The 17,435-nt window shown below is 40.8% G+C and overlaps 2 protein-coding genes across 3 annotated transcripts; one reads left to right on the top strand and one right to left on the bottom strand.

Moving 5' to 3' along the window:
* The first annotated feature begins 2,019 nt into the window (after nucleotides 1–2,019).
* Nucleotides 2,020–12,089, top strand: LOC116401499 (adenomatous polyposis coli protein 2-like). Its single transcript, XM_031879925.1, has 3 exons — nucleotides 2,020–2,462; nucleotides 3,039–3,253; nucleotides 3,391–12,089. The coding sequence occupies exons 1-3, from the start codon at nucleotides 2,205–2,207 to the stop codon at nucleotides 8,921–8,923; spliced, it is 6,006 nt and encodes a 2,001-aa protein (XP_031735785.1). The 5' UTR covers nucleotides 2,020–2,204; the 3' UTR covers nucleotides 8,924–12,089.
* A 518-nt stretch (nucleotides 12,090–12,607) lies between these two features.
* Nucleotides 12,608–16,188, bottom strand: LOC116401500 (UPF0449 protein C19orf25 homolog). Of its 2 annotated transcripts, none has more exons than XM_031879926.1 (3): nucleotides 16,011–16,188; nucleotides 15,267–15,433; nucleotides 12,608–14,079 (listed from the first exon to the last, which is right to left on the bottom strand). In XM_031879926.1, the coding sequence occupies exons 2-3, from the start codon at nucleotides 15,406–15,408 to the stop codon at nucleotides 13,898–13,900; spliced, it is 324 nt and encodes a 107-aa protein (XP_031735786.1). In that variant the 5' UTR covers nucleotides 15,409–15,433; nucleotides 16,011–16,188; the 3' UTR covers nucleotides 12,608–13,897. The 2 variants fall into 2 exon arrangements, with proteins under 2 accessions (XP_031735786.1, XP_031735787.1); XM_031879927.1 differs by having other exon boundaries at nucleotides 15,267–15,448.
* Nucleotides 16,189–17,435: the final 1,247 nt, after the last annotated feature.

Raw genomic sequence — 17,435 nt, forward strand, 5'->3', positions numbered from 1 at the left:
CAAAAGGCTCAAGGACATACACACACACACACACACACACACACACATGCACAACTGACTATAGGATGTTTGCTGGCTTTTATCCCACTGTTCTTGTCATCCTCTTGTTGTTATGTATATGTATTATCTCTTGTCTTTCAATTAAAAAAATAAAATTAAAAAATTTAAAAAATTTAAAAATAATAAATTAAAAAATGCGTTAACGCGCGATAAAATAATTGTCGGCGTTAATTAATGAATGCGTTAACGCGAAATTAACACGTTAACTTGCCCAGCACTAAAATTAAGGTATAACAGCAGCATGGAAATATAAGAAAAGTAACCTAAAACCAGTGGTGGAATGTGACTTAATGCATTTATTCAAGACTGTTCACTATAGTGATGTACTTGTACTTAACATTTTAAGCTAATTTCTACTTCTACTCCACCATATATCACAGGGGAATATTTGTACTTGCTGCACTACATTTCTCTGACAGCGGCACTTTTATTAAAGTAAACATTTCACAAGGAAAACACATGAGTACTTTACTTTTATTCATTTTGAGTTGCTCATACAATTAAACTTTTACTTAAGTTACAACTCCAATGCAGAAGTTTTACTTGTGTTGTAAAGTGTGATAATGCTGCTTTTACTTTAGTAGATCTAAATACTTCTTCCACCAACCTTATTGCTTATTATTCCCAACCTAATCGATTGCTTTTTGTCACGGTTAGCCTTGGTGTTAGCATTAGCATATTGTTAGCTGAAATTGTTTGACGTACTGTACTATGATGTTTCTTTTTTCATTTTACTATACCATGCAATTTCTTATGAAATTATACACAAGTTTTTATGGTATTTTTATGACTATAGTGTGATTTTTTTTTTTGACAATGACTTTTTTCAACATACTATATTATGGGTTTCATGACTTTTTCTCCATATACCACATTTTTTTATTTATTTTTTACATTTTTACTTTTAAAAAAAATACTATGCTATAAATTAATGATTTTTTTTAACATACTATACCTGGGGTATTCCATTAAAATTCACCGAGGTCCATTTAGAGAGAATTTCCTCCTGCAAAGGTCCGGAACATCACAATGTTTAACTTGCACTATGATTTAGTGCCATATATATTGAAGTAGCCAACAGTAGTATTAACGTTTGTATGTAGTCAACAACTGAGTGTCAAATCAAATAAAGTTTAATTGAATAATATCTCAACAATATTTATTGTCAGTTTTCAAATTGAATTGGATGAATTATAAATAATACATAATCTAATAAATAAATGTTTTTATTTCAAGCAAAATAAGGGTTGCATTTAAGAATAAATTACATAACAGAAAGCTTTTGAAAAATGTGCATCTTAAAATAAAGTACTTAATTTTAGACAAATGAATTTAACTGAAGCTTTAAATTCAGTTCATTCAGGTGTGAAGTGACCCAAAAAAGCCACGATAATATATTCTCATCTTCTAAAAAGAGAATTCTGTGTGCAGGGACTTTATCTGTGGTTATTGAAACCACTTGTTTCAGCTCTATTCCTCTCAGTCAACATCATTGTTGGACAGTGAATTCATGTGTTTTAGGATTCTGATCATATTGAGTGGGTGCGTTTGCTCAAGTTGTTCTTTGTCTTATAGTGGCACTTCACATTGCTGCTTTTATTAATCGCCACAGTCTCTGAACACATGCGACATACTTGTTTTAAACTGCCCGTGGGAAGAATTAACCTATAAGAGTCTGTCCATTCTTGGTTAAAGACTCTGGTCTCTCTGTCCACAGTCCTCTTCTTGGAGACCATGTGAAATAACTTCTCTGACTACTCGGTCTCTCGCCCCTTCTCTCCCTTTTAATTTAACCTGCGCAGTAAATTATATGCATTGTAAATCACATGACGTGATGATACTCAGCCAGTCAAATATGTGTATTTTGATAAACTTCCCGACTCAAGTAAGATTCACATGGGGGAGACGGGGTGAGAGACCGAGTAGTCGGAGAACTTTGAGAGTCAGAGAAGTTATTCCACATGGCGTTCTCCAAAAAGAGAAATGTGGTCAGCGAGACCAGAGAGACCAGAGCCTTTAACCAAGAATGGACATTGTTCCTACGGGCATTATATAACTTGTTTTCAACATACTATACTATGATTTTATGTTTTTTTTCCACATATTATACTATGAATTTTTAAATATAGTGTAGTATAATTTTTATGACTTTTTTCAACAAACTATGCAATGTCTGTCTGTTTGACCTACACCTATTTCCCCTTCAGGCCACTCTGTGCTCAAAGAAGAGCTGTCTGCAGGCTCTGGTGGCCCAGCTGTCCTCTGACAGTGAGGAACTTCATCAGGTGGTCTCCAGCATCCTGAGGAACCTGTCCTGGAGGGCCGACATCAGCAGCAAGACAGTCCTCAGAGACATTGGCTGCGTTTCTGCACTGATGACCTGTGCCCTACAGGCCACCAAGGTAACGCAAAACAAACCAGCCCACACACAGGGAATTATGTGAGGATCTACAGTATATTGTAGATGTTTTGCAAGATAAAGTACATACAACTACTGTGGCTGGTTTAAGATTTATTTGGAAGAAATAGTTATACATGATCATTATATACAGATCAAATAGTCTGCTTTGGATACATCAATTAGTATTTTTTACTTATTTATGTTCCTCCTTATACTTTAAATATGAAGCTACAGTTAGCAGCCCGTTAGCTTATCTTACTCTAAAGAAGCAGGTGGAGACAGCTAGCCTGTCTTTGTCCAAAGGTAAAATAATCAACATACCAACACCTCTGAAGCTCACCAAGTAATATGTTATATTGCAACGGTTTAATCCATACAAAAAGTGTAAAAACAAGTTGGTTATGTGCAAGACTATTTCTCGGCTCTGAGCTGTTGCTAGGCAACCAGTGGAAGACTCTGGGAAGTTGTTCGTCCCAGCCAAGAAATAGTCCGGCACACAACTTCCCATACAATGTTTCCATCGCTTTTACACTCTTAGTAAGGATTCTTCTCTTTTTTTGTATTGCTGGTTTTCCAGGAGTCGACCTTGAAGAGCCTCCTGAGTGCTCTATGGAATCTGTCGGCTCACAGCGTCGACAACAAAGTGTCAATCTGTTCAGTGGATGGCGCTCTGGGCTTCCTGGTCAGCACGCTGACATACCGCTGTCAAACCAACTCGCTCGCCATTATCGAGAGCGGTGGAGGAATTCTTCGAAATGTGTCGAGTCTGGTCGCCACACGGGAAGACTACAGGTAGGTTTCTGCTACTCAAACTGAAATTACATTGACATTGTTTGATAAAAAACTGTAAAACTCAAGGGCCTCTTGCTAGCTTTTTCTGGAGCTTTTCAAATAACACAACTAAGAAATATATTAAACTTGCTTTACAGGCAAATCCTCAGGGACCACAACTGCCTCCACACTCTGCTGCAGCACCTGCGCTCCCACAGCCTGACCATAGTGAGCAACGCCTGCGGGACTCTCTGGAACCTTTCTGCCCGAAGTCCAAAAGACCAGGAGCTGCTGTGGGACCTTGGGGCAGTTAGCATGCTGCGCAACCTTATCCACTCCAAGCACAAAATGATAGCAATGGGCAGTGCCGCAGCTTTAAGGAATCTCCTCACCAATCGACCCCTAAAATATAAGGACACTGCAGTGATATCCCCTGGCTCCTGCATGCCCTCACTCTATATGAGGAAACAGAAAGCTCTGGAGGCGGAGCTGGACGCCAAACACCTGGCAGAGACTTTTGATACTGTTGAAAAACAGAGCCCCAAGCACCTGACCCTTAACAAGCCGCTACGACACATTGAGAGTCTGGCAAAGGATTATGCATCTGATTCTGGTTGTTTTGATGATGACGAGGCCCCAAATGTGTCCAGTAGCCTGGACACTGGGAGCTTTTCTATGCTGTCCATGTTTCTTACCAACTCTAACTTCCTTCAAAACCAAGCACGTAAGAGGGACACTGAACCTGAAAGAGATGTAGACATGCCTCAGATGGTCGAGAAGAGATTTGCTCCCGCTGACGATATATCTGCCGCTGCAGAGAAGCTAGCAAAAAAGATCACCAACACGGTAGCCAAGATTGACAGGTTAGTGGAGGACATCACTATGCACACATCCTCTGAGGACAGTTTTAGCCTCAGCTCTGAGGATCACCTGGCAGACTGGACTTGCGGACTGGATGAACTCAATGAAGCCCGGGCAAAATCATGCTCCCCCTGCCGTCTATCTGACACAAGCAGCTTGGCCCACAGGGAACGCCTCAGTAGAGCCCATGCTCTCTTGCGCCTCAAAACTGCCCATACAAGTGTATCAACAGACAGCCTAAACAGTGGAAGCACCAGTGATGGCTACTGCGGCAGCAAAGACCAGATGCGACCTGCTCCAAGAGCTATTATGATGCAACAACGACCCAATCAGCTTGATCTCAAGGTTGCTCATCAAGATTACCTTAATGTAAGACCTGCTGTTCTGACGGAGATGAACCAGCAAGATATTCCTGAGAGAGATTATGTGGACAAAAAAGATGTGAGAGATCAAGAGCTCAGCAGCACAGATGCAGAAAAGAACCAGGATCAACCTGTACAAACACCTGTCAGTGCATCAACTAAATTCTCCTCTGATGTCAGCATGACTTCAATTAAACTGTCTCCTTCTTATCAACAGGTCCCACTCATTCAGAGTGTTGCCAAATTTGGTGTAGCAAAGACAGCCATCAATGTCCAAGCTGCCCAGGCAATGAGGAGGCAAGCATGGGTACCTACAGTGATGACTGGAGGTAGTATTACAAAATTTTCTCCAATGACATCCACCAGAAGCCCAACTATCGGGTCAATGGAGACAGTCCAGAAATACTCAGTGGAGAACACCCCGATTTGCTTCTCCCGCTGCAGTTCACTGTCCTCCCTCTCTTCTGGCGATGGCGAGGTGGATGGACAAAGTGAGAATGAGCTAGAGAGTGACTCGTCATTAGAAATAATTGAAGTGGAGGACGGAGAAGTGGTGAAGAGAGCTGAAGAGGATGAAACCTTGGAGGATCTAAGTGACAGCCAGCTGCTGATGACTGACTCAAAAACCTTCCCCAGCAAAGAGACCGATCCCATTGAGATTCCCTGTCCTGCCAAAAGGGAAAAGGTGTTCCTTAGAGGAGCTTCACCAGCCATACTTGAAGACAGATCTCCATCCAGCTCATCTGAGAACTACATCCACGAGACACCCCTAGTAATGAGTCGCTGTAGCTCAGTCAGTTCACTGGGCAGCTTTGAGGCTTCCTCAATTGTTAGCTCAATCCAAAGTGATCCATGCAGTGAGATGATTGATGGAACAATAAGCCCTAGTGATCTTCCCGACAGCCCAGGTCAAACCATGCCTCCTAGTCGAAGTAAAACTCCATGCTGCATTGAACCAAATGGACCAGAAACACAGGCCACAGGAATAGCGGGCCAATGGGAAAGTAGTCTGCGAACGTTCATGGAGATTGCAGACTCCAAAGAGAGGTTTAACCTTCCTCCTGACCTGGACACTATGATCTACTTCACTGTGGAAAAGCCCAGTGAGAACTTCTCTTGTGCGTCAAGCTTAAGTGCGCTGCCTCTTCACGAACACTACATACAAAAAGACGTGGAGCTGAAATTGACCCCCCTACTCCAGCAAAATGACAGAAATCTTCCTTTCCCTGATGAGGATGAGCAAGGATTTGACCAATGTGAGAGATATAGTGAGGGCAATTCTGACGATGACATAGAAATCTTAAAGGAATGCATCAACTCAGCAATGCCCTCCAAGTTCCGAAAAATAAGACCTTCCCTGATGACAACCATCCCTCCCCATATTCTCAATTCCCAGATCCGAAAACAGATGCATCTTCCAATGTACATGATGCTTCCAAATGGCAAATCCCAGATGTGTCCTGGGAGGAGAATTGTCATTCCACAAAAGGACTTTAAATTTGATGATTCATCCCTCACTGATTCTGCAGAAGGTACACCAGTCAACTTCTCCAGCACAACATCGCTAAGTGACGAAACACTTCAGTATCCAGTGAAGGAGAGGGGGGCTAAAGACTGCACAGCAAAAGGTATGAACAAACAGGAATTGCTCAACGATGAGGCAAAGAGGATAGAAGACTTGAGGATATTCTCACACTTCCATAAACCCAACAGAATAAACTACCCACCTGAGATACAAATGAACCGAACAACCAAACATATCATTCCCACTCAGAGGGTGCTTATGCAGAGCAAAGAGGTAGCCGATAGAGTGGCAAAGCAAAGAAATCATGATCATTCTCCTAACCAACAAAAGAAGAGGCAAGGTCAAGGGCCAGTCAGGAAACTGGATCTGCCCGTTATTAAGCAAAACACAGAAAGTAATCTTAATGTGGGATCACAAAAAGGTAAAACGGTCTACCGACAAACAACACATTCTTCAGAGGACAGTAACAGCTTCTCTGCTGACAAAAATGAAGTAATGAAACGAACAAGTAGAAAACAGATCAGGGAAGCAAATAGAAATACTCTTTCCCGGAGCATGATAAATATTGGCAGAATTGATAATTCACAAGCAATGCCCAGGGGACTTCACAGGATAAAACAGAATCTAATGAAGGATGAATCCCTGGCATGTTACTCACTCAGCTCCTCACTTAGTTCACTGAGTGATGCAGAGTTTGAGGATCATCAATCAAGAGCCCAGCAAATTTGGTACAAAAACAGACACAACAAAACACTGAATATGATGAAACAAACAAAGTTTATGAACATTCACAGCCAATATGAAGAGCCAAGCTCACCAAGCTCTGTCAGCATGGATTCGGAGGATGACCTCCTTCAGAAATGCATAACATCTGCTATGCCCAAGCAGAGAAGGAAGCTTGCTGCAAGGAAGAAGAAAGCAGAAAATACTCAAAAACAAAAGGCCTCTGATGGGTGGAATGAGGAAATGGATAGTGATGACACAGCATGGGATAAAGATTCAGACCTCAATAGTGTTGAATGGAGAGCCATACAAGAAGGTGCTAATTGTGTTGTCACTGGACTGCAGGCATCAAAGTCTCAGGACCCATCCTCTGAAGAGACTGAATCAGTCATGTCATTCATGTCAACATCCAGCTTTACACCTAAAGAAAGGAAGTTTGCAAAAGACAAAAAGGCAAATAAACCTCTAGACTTTGCACAGCGCAAGCCAGTTCCAAATTTACCAATGGTTTTTAGAGGCAGGACAGTGATCTATACGCCGAAAAAAGAGACAGCTCCATCACAAATACCTGCTCCCAGAAAAGTACCAACCAAGACAGATGCTCCAAAGAATCCAAACCTGGCTCAGCACAGATCAAAGAGCCTTCACCGATTAGGCCACCCGCAGGACATTGAACTGTCTTTGCCAAAGAGGAGCTCTACTCCACCTCCAAGGCTACCAAAAAGTTCATCCTCTGGATCATCGCAAAGCTCTACACCATCCAAACAGTCGCAGAAGAAGATAACATCCCCGACACAGACAAATAAATCCATCCAGAAAAAGAATGCCTCACCACCTAGTAGCCCGCCAGCTAGTAGTCCCCCAGAAAGAAAAGGACGCTCTCCCGTTGTGAATAAAAATGAAAAGTCCCCACCCCCTAAAACTCAAAAGTCACCTGTCCGAATCCCTTTTATGCAAAATTCAGTAAGGCCCAGAGCTCTGTCACCTCTGGTAACTAACCAAACAACCACCAGACAAACCAATCAGGTCAACGGGAAAAGGGTCCCCCCTGCCAATCGATTTGGACTGGTCAGGATGACTTCTGTCCATTCAAGTAGTGGTGAGTCTGAGCGCAATGGATTCTTGAGACAGCTGACTTTCATTAAGGAATCACAAACTGTGCTGAGAAGGGGTGGCTCTGCACGCAACATGCCTGGATCTCAGAATGGATCACCCCACAGAGCAGTTCCTGGAGCTTCAGCTGTCTTCCTTTGCTCATCACGCTGTCAGGAACTTAAGATAACTGCACAAACCCAGAGAAGGGTGCAAGTAAAAAGTCCAAGGCAAACACAGCAAGTCCAGAGGCCAGACCGCGGCGTTCAAAAGCAGACGACAACCCTCTCTAGAGCGACCTCCAGTGAAAGGGACCTATCTGCAAGACGTACACACAGGAGAACTAGCTCTGAAAGCCCCTGCAGGGTGGCTGAGCGAAACGGGCATACCAGGGTGTCTGGACCCAGGCAGCAACAAGACAAAGACAACTTTAAACGTCACGCCTCATCACCAAGCATTAACATACTGAGCCGAGTGACCAGCCGTTCCTCCCTTCGCTCGTCTTCATCCGATTCAAGTGGAAGAGCAAAGAGCGAAGATGATACAAAGAAGAAAGGGCACCGGTCTGCATCGCGGCTAAATGACAGAGTTACATGGAGGAGGATCAGGGATGAAGATGTACCTCAGATCTTGAAAAGCACTCTGCCAGCCAATGCATTACCTCTGGTGCCTTCTCCTGACGGGCAACAGCCAAAGTCACCAGCTCTTCCAGGAAAACTACCAACCATTCTACTTGCATCACGCAAGACAAGTGATGCGACAGTCCAGACAGAAGATTTTTCGAATAACAAGACCAACTCGAGCACCTCTCCAACGGTTGAAACAACTTGGGTGATCTCAGAGGAAGTTGAACGAGTTGCGCTACTCAGAAAGATGAGTGCTACCTCTGGGAGTAACCTACAAGATGGAGATTCAGACATCTCACTTAAGAGTCACAGCACCGTCTCCACAGGTACGTCAGACATCCACGTGGGTGGAGCTGTCCATTTCCGCCAAGGATCCCCTAGCAAGGCTGCCCGAATCACTCCATTTAATTACACCCCAAGCCCCATTTCCTGTAGCTCGCAAGACACACAGAGCCAAGAAGCTCCAATCAATGTAAAGTCAGGTGGAAAATGTGAGTCGTAGGACGTTAAGTATCAACACGAATGACTCTACTGTGTTCCTGGATGAAACTCAGCACTCAGGTGGACAGATTAGGAGTGTGCTGGTCCCTTTACCTCGGGCATTGACCCCTTACTTTCCCCATTCACTGCATTCAAGTTTTGCTCTCTGAACAATTGTCCACAGCCTCCATCTACCATTCATACAGGGTTGGATGTATGTATTGAGACATGTTTGACATGAGCAGACCATCAATAACTTTTAGAGATGCACTTCAGAGACACAATCTCACATGAAACCGAAGTGCATCTTTTTGTACTTTTTTGTATTTGTAGAATAATCATTGCCTGGTAGAAATGTAGTGAAACATGAAGCAAAAGACATTTAGATTTTAGCACATTAATCACCATTGGACACAATTGATAAAAGAATATTATGCAAACTTCTGAAGGATTACTCAGCTGGGCTTTTACCTGAAAATGTACAAACTAAGTCAGACTGTTGAGAGATTCATAAGGGACTCAATTGACATGTAAAGTATTTTTTACATACACACACATGTATGTACATCAACGGTTTGGGCCTTTTCCTCACCAATCAACTGAATATGACCTCCCCTGTTCCATGAAGAGCCCAGTTGGGTTGGGGCTACATTGTTGATAAAACATTTCTTCAAATTAATAGTGCAATCACTTTTATTCCATTTGTCTTGTGCATGAGGCTATATTGTGATCTTGGACTGATGAATGCGTATTACAGGTTGACGAGATGAAAACTTTTAAATCTTGAACTTTAAAACAAAAAAATTGGTAAACAATAAAAATGCAGTCATTCTGAGGCATAACATGGTATTTCGAGCTCACAAAAACAATATTTTAAGGGCGACTCATATATATCACTAATAATATATTGTGTAATAGATTTTCTGTAGAAAATAATTGACAAGCCAATTGTGGAATAGCTTTTTCGGTATAAACGATTTAGCAAATTAACAATATATATAACCTTGCACAGTAGATATCGCCATATCGCCCGGCTATACTTGTGTGAATGAAATAAGTAAATTTAGCTCTGAAATTATTAATTTGAGGATATGGTTTATAACAACATTTTACCACCTACTAGACTCTAGTTCCATCACTGCTGCAGAACATATTATAGCAAATCCTGTCATTTTCCCAGCTATCATCTGATTAACTTCACACTCTCCTGTGCTGTGTCTCAATCAGTATTGTAAATAATATGCAGATATACAAAATCTTCAAAGCTTCCTGGTGGGCAAAAGAAACTGTGTTGCTCCCTGACAGCATGCTAATATAACTACTGACTGTACACACACTTCTTAACGCTGTGGACAATGGACGACAATGATGTTATTCAGAGGTAAAACACTTTCTAAAGTCCGACAAGAGCATTACTAGCCATCTGTATTCAAGTGCCACAAAGACCTATAATGCTATAAACTGTCAGTTTAGATGGACAAAGGGACTACATACCTCTGTTCATCTAATGTGATGACATATTTGTTTGCTACTAGATTCAGGCACTGTTTGCTGTTGAGTATTTCCTGTCAAGAAACAAAAAGATATGATTCAGTGATGGTTGGGCTTCGAGTCGATGGCCTTGTGTCCTTACAGAAGTCTGAACGTGTTAATATCTGCTTAACTGTGTTGCTGTAAAAATAGTAATAGGTTGAGAAGAAGTCAAGTATAAAGTCGATGAATATTCTCTGTAGTTGTACCATCACTCCTCTGTGTGCTGGGAGAGTAAAGACAGCAGAGTGCTGTACAGAACGAATCTACACGAAGGGGCTCTTTATTCATAACAAGGTTTATATTTACCATCCTACTGTATTTTCAAAGCATGTTTTGAGTATAATTAAAGCCCAAGTCCATTTTGGATGCAAACCTTTCAATCCCCACTGGTGATTTTAAGATGAGTGCTACTCCAACGAAATCAACTGTATCTTGTCAGTATCAAACCCTCACTCGATATACGTGGGTTGGAATACGGTTTTGAGCTTGATAAATGATGTTCAGAAATAATTTTTTTTATCTGTAATAATTTGTATATCACCCTTTGTAAAAACTCTGCATTGAAATTCTAGTTTGAAAATCAATTTGGGCCATCACTTTTGCACAATTTATTTTCGACATGCTCAGCCTTGTTTGTAGCTAAACAAAAAGGTTGAGAAATATATCAAATTAATTCAAATTCGTAAAATGTTTTGTGGAAATGTGCATGTGGAAATGTTATTACTGCGCGTGCACAAAGCTTCCTTTCTGTCAAGAACTCACGTAGATGGCAGCTTATTACATTAGCTGTCCTGAGTCACGATAGTTTGTGCTTATGTATGAAGAATTACGTGAATAGTAACATTGCTGTGAATTACGGAACTGCCGTGACTTCAGATGACTATCTGGCTCTTTCCATATCGTAGTGAATCAAATGATTGTATCTATGAGAGGAATAGACTGAAAGGAGACTGCTTTTGTTCGACCAGACGACGGCTGAAGCCATGGGAGTCAACGGAAATAGATTCATTCTTCTGTTCTGTTCACTACTAGTTTACAAACGGTAATATACAACCACAGGGTTTAAAATGACTTCTGAACATAATTTCACAAAGTCAAAATCTTTAGTTCGAGCCCATGGCCGATGGCTTGAAATGAGGATTTGTAAACTTTCCCAGTTTGATACTAATAAAGACAGGTTTCGGGTGGAGAATCACTTTAGCAGACCCTAAAATGAAAATCAGGATGAAAGGATGAAAATTGTGTGAATAAGACAGACGGGAAGTTTGTCTCCATGTTTAAAAGCCAACAGAGAGCACTGAAGTTTATCCGTCATTACCGTCGGCGGCCTTGTTCATGTCTGGCTGGAGATGAGGATTTAGACAAGTTCACGCCCAAATGAATTCAGAACAGCGTTTTAACAAAAATGTGACTGAATGTCATCCAAGCTGGAAATTAGATAAATCATCAGAGGACTCTGGAGCCTTTAGTGTTATGGACACGAGTCATCAAGGTGATGTCTTGTGTCACCTGATCATAAAGGGGGCGAGGTCCCAGCCTGTAACGCATGAACAAGGCCACAGAGGAGTTCTGGTGCCATGTGAAATAGGCAATGCAACAGAAGTGTGTCATATAAATGTTTTCATCCAATAAAAACAGTGATGTGTTTCATTAAACCGCTGTGATGACTTTCCTTCATGCAGGTGAGAAGCTGTTAAACACTACAGGAGAGAGATGAGACAAAACATGACGTCATCCACACTGCTTTTTATTTGGTTTCTGTTGTGACACATACACCGACGCCTTGTTAATACAGAGGTGTTGACTCAACATGAAGCCAGTTTTAGGAGGTGGAATAAAGACAAAAAAACTTGATATTGACTAGCGATGTATCGCTCAGAGCAGACGACTCGATGCTTCACCATTGAAATGGTGTGCTGGTTGTTAATACTGGATGTTCTTGTTAATCCATTTAAAAACCAAGCGTTAGTTATAACTGGTAGTTTTTTTAAATAATTGAACAAAATATCTTTGTTCATTATGAGGTATTTGTTTTAAAGGATAGGTTCACAGTTTTTTTAAGTCTATTAAAACGACAGTCAGGAGCCCATATGAACACTGAAATACGTTTTGGTCACTGCAATAATTCCTTCTGTTCAGCCTAACAAAGCCAGGACAATAAGGCAAGAAAGAATATGTAATTAGTATTTATTCAGATTTTTCCAGTACCTACAGTGTTTGTCAGCAATTTATAAATTTTGCCACTCAATGATTATCTTAAGATACATTACAAAAGAAGGGATGCAGGATGAAATTCTCTAAAATATAAAGTTATTTGAAGTTAACGACATGCTTCAGCAGTTAGAGAGACCATGTGGATATCTCCCAAAGTCAGTCCTTTTAGTACCAAATGCCGTCTTTTAGGGAGTTGCCTCGCCGAGCTACAGTGAAGGAATAGTAAGAAAAACACTGAATTTTGTACTAAAAAGACGGTAACATTGAATGATATCTTCATTTGATCACTTCAGGCTGAGGAAGCCTCATGTTAGCTTCAAATAACTTTGGAACAAAACAAGGACTATGGATTTTGTCCTCCATCATTTGTGTTGAAAGAACATCAGGAAGAAATCTTTTAATATCTAGTACGAACATATTCATATTGACACCAGAAAAGAGGTGAAGCTTTATCCTTCAATTAAATATGCAATGCCACATGTAGGTTAGGGATGGGACGATAGTGATTGCAATAAAAAAAACTAAAAAACATTCACAATAATTTAATTGTGTTGAATTTCCAATAACAGGATAATCTTGAATACTCTCACAGGACTTCAAGTTCAGGAACTAACCGAAATAAGAAGGGAAACCAAGAGAAAGGTGAATTAACACAAACTGAACATTCAGGGAATAAATCGAGACGAATATTGACTTCACATCTCAACACTTTACAAAGATGCTGATATGACTGATAAATCCATGACACGACAATTTTGACGATTGACAATTATCACATCCTTTGATTCTTAAACATAACAATTAGTTTGCTTTCCTTCACTTCAAAACAAATTATGTTTTTACCGAGTAGTGTCCAGGAAAAATATGCAAATGTAACATCGCTTCACTCTGCTAATTTGTCATTTATGACGATATGTTGTATATCAAATGATTAATTGGAGTAAATTGCTTCATCAATTGATAATGATAAAGATATCAGCCTTATTGTACGGTGTACTTTCAGCTGTATGCAAGTTACCGCTAATGCAAAACCATTTCACACTGGTAACATCAGCAGCAACCCTCACACAAAAATACATATTTCAGGTGTGAGGTGAGAGGTCAGGAGCCGCCTACACCGGGGCTCCTGAGGCCCCGCCAGTGTCTGGCTCAAGGGCACTTTGGACATGATTCAGGTGAATCACCGCCTGACAACGGTCTGACAAACAAAGTCCCGGAAGAAGAGGAAAGTCTCCAACAGAAGGTAGAGTCAGAGTGTTTGACCTTTGACCTCTGCCATGTCACTTTGCAGCTGCTCGCCCGCCACTCGCAGCTCCTCCCTCTGTCGCAACAGTCGACCTCGCGACTCCTGCAGCCGCTCATTCAGCTCCAGGTACTGTTGACACTGCTGGAATCGCAAGTCCACGTCGCTGTCTGAGGGCCGGTGCGAATCTGATGAGGGAACGGGAGAACCAGTCAGTAGATTGAGAAAGAACATTTTGTAAACTACAGGAGAACCGGAGAGTGAGCAACAGGAGAACTGTTCTCCACGAGTGTACTGATCTGACCTGGCTCTCCCGTTGTCTACCGACTGGTTCTCCTGTAGTTAAAGGCAGAATAAGTAGGATTTGACAGTTGTGGTTTGTAAACAGCATTCAAAGGTGGCCCCCTTCTCCCTGGTTCAACAACACCAGCCAGCAATTTTAGAGATCTTCAGTCTAGCTGGAACACGGGAAATTATGAAGAGGCGGCAAGGAAGAGACTAGAGGAGTCAAGGCAACAGGTATTTAACAAATGAGACATCCTCTCCTCGGACCATCATTAAAGCACCGTCAATTAAATATGAGGTACGGCACAGCTGATCAGCTTTTCATTGATTAGTTATAGTGCTGTGTTTTATGACCTCAGTCAGATGAGCATAACAACATTCATCACAAGTTTTATATTTACAATTAATTCAATTCACAACATGGCATAATGCAACAAGAATGACCGGGTGTCGTACATTTTGTATTTAATGCACACATAGGCTATATCTAATATATACTTTAGATATGTTGTTGTGTGAAGCACTACAAATGTTTGTACAAAAAGTACCATACAGTAACATATTATATTTGACTGACTGATATATATTATATGCACACAAACAGCCCCGTCTATATGACAACATGAAATAAAGTTAGTTAGTGCTGAATTAAAGAGAATGTTGTTGTGGACATAATAATTTGATGCCTGCAGCTGTTTGCACTTGAAAACATTATGTCAGGATTATAGCGGTTGAATTGGATGGAGCCTGCATTCAGGCAAGCCGGAGGAGCGGGGAAGCACAAAATCGGGAAACAATAAAACCCCTTGGGATGCACCCTGAAGGCAGACGCAGAGCAAGTGGCAGAGAAACGCCCCATACACAGCAAAGTAAAAAGAAGAGAGAAAATACAGGCAGAGGGCAGCATCTCTGACGATATAGACACTGCAACACTCTATCAGGGGGTCATAAGTGGTGACTGAAAGGGTCCACTCCATACATTGTTTTTTTTAGATAATGTTAAATCATACTCATTGTGCCTGACAGGAGTGTTGTCCACAGACTGTATATAATAAGTGTTGTCCGACTCTGGAGGTCTGAGTGGACTCACCTTGTCCAGTCTTCTCCAGGATGCTGAAGACAGGGTCATTGGGAGTGGCTCTGTCGATGTCCTCCAGGATCTGGTCCACAGTAGGGGGGTCAGGACGACTGGGCAGAACCACCCTCTTCTTGTTTTTAGAACCAATATTCATCCTGCTGCAGAGCAGGCTCAACCTTCTGTTTGGGTCAAGACTTTTTATTGACAAAAGACAGATGCAGAAAATGTACCATGTAATGTTAGGCTATCCGCGGTTTATTACTAATTCAGCCCACAGACCTACAGATGTAAGCGTCCCCCATGTACATGTATTTAAGAAGATTAAATTGTGTGTCGGTGTCGCGTTACATACAAAGTTACATTTCGTAGAGAGTGGATTAAAGTACAACTTTGTGTTACTCTTCAATTCAGAACAACACGAATCACCCTTTAAGTATTACTTCAATAAAGGTCAACATTTAAAACTGTGGTTTAGTGCTTTAGTGTTACCCTGACGTCAACACGCCGAGGACAAGGATGCTAACGTTAGCTTAGCTAACGCTAAATGGATCTGGGCGTATCGTAGCCAATTAATTGCAGACCAGTGAAATGTTAAAATGCTCGAGTTGTGCTAAAGGACCGTAAGATTCACGAGACATGTTGGGATAACATACAAGAAAGTGTGGTGTTTGTCACCAAGCAGTTCGAGTTTAATTTCCATAAGCATTTTGTTTGAAGAAGCCTGAAGGATAACGTTAGCAGATTGTCGGTGCTTACCGGTGTTTAGTCGTCCTACTGAAAGACAGCGCGCGAGTCCCAGCACGTATCTAGACTGTCCCGGCAACTTACACCGGACTAAAAGACGGTTAATCGGTAAACGCTGCTGAAAGTGCAAAAATTGTTTTGAGGACACGTTCCATGCAAGTCTGCTGGATGGACGTACTGCATGTCAGCACGACAACGTGCTACCTGCCACGTCAGTACGTTGACAGTGCCTACATAGGCCACGCCCTCACAACACGTCATAAGATGGTGGATTCGTGTTTGGTCAAAAGCTATTACTGATCATTTACTATACTATAAGTATTTGATGTTGTTTCACTAGTATCCAGAACGTATAAGTCACGTATACGGCATGCATTTGAAAATATAGCATATATAAATTACTTAGTTTTTATGGCCATGAATCAAACTGTCATAAAACACTAAGTAGGCTACAAGACAATTAAATAACAGAAAGGACTTCAAATCCATTCTCACAGCCTTAAGAGGCTGTTATGACACTAAGAAGCATCAACAAAATCCTTGACAACTTTGCTGTTAGCAGTAGGCTATAAATAACAGTATAGTAGACTGTATATGGGCCATTCTACCGAATTGGTTCAAAGTCAGGTTGGAAATATTTTAAAATGTTGTATGTTTTATTCCCAAAACTTTGTCCGTATATATATTGTACCATATCTAAAGTACACATATCTAGTAAAAGAACTGTCAATTTTTATATTGTATTTTCAGACTGTGTTGGAATGTTTTTCCTCTCCCAAAAATTGTCACTACCAAAACATAGTAATACACTATAGTAAAAAGGTATTATTACTAACCTGTTAAGATTGTGTTTCCTTCCCTTCTCTGAAGAGTATTTTTACAAATATTTCTTGAAGGTTTTCACAATTAAATCAATAAAAATGAGATTTGTACCAAATTTCTAAGTTCAATTTATACAATTCATCAAAATGTAAATGCAATATTTCTTTGTAAAATGCATAATACTGATCATATTGATTCCAGAGTTCATGATTGATACAATTGAACATACATTAAACCAATCAGTATCATAACATTTTAGTTGATAACTCAATATACTTTATTTTTTACAAAACATCCAGTGTTTCGGCAATGACTGCACTGTTTCGGTTGTGACCACAGTATTTAGTTTGCAAGGTTGTATCATATTTCCTCAACCTTATTGCTTAATCTTAACTCATAACATGCCTTAGGTTGGGAATATTACAAACAAATGTTTTGTGGTCAATAGAATAATTTGATTTTTGAAGACATAACAATTGTTCATCCAGAACCATTTAAAGTACAAACATTACTTATCAATGGAAAATCACCCAAGTGGGTTCAGTAAAAGAGAACAAGAAAACATTGACAAATAACTGATATTATGTTGTACTGTATGTTTAGGGGGGTTCAGTG

The sequence above is a fragment of the Anarrhichthys ocellatus genome, unplaced genomic scaffold, assembly GCF_004355925.1.
Source record: "Anarrhichthys ocellatus isolate YVR2014 unplaced genomic scaffold, GSC_Weel_1.0 scaffold488, whole genome shotgun sequence".
Lineage (NCBI taxonomy): Eukaryota > Metazoa > Chordata > Actinopteri > Perciformes > Anarhichadidae > Anarrhichthys > Anarrhichthys ocellatus.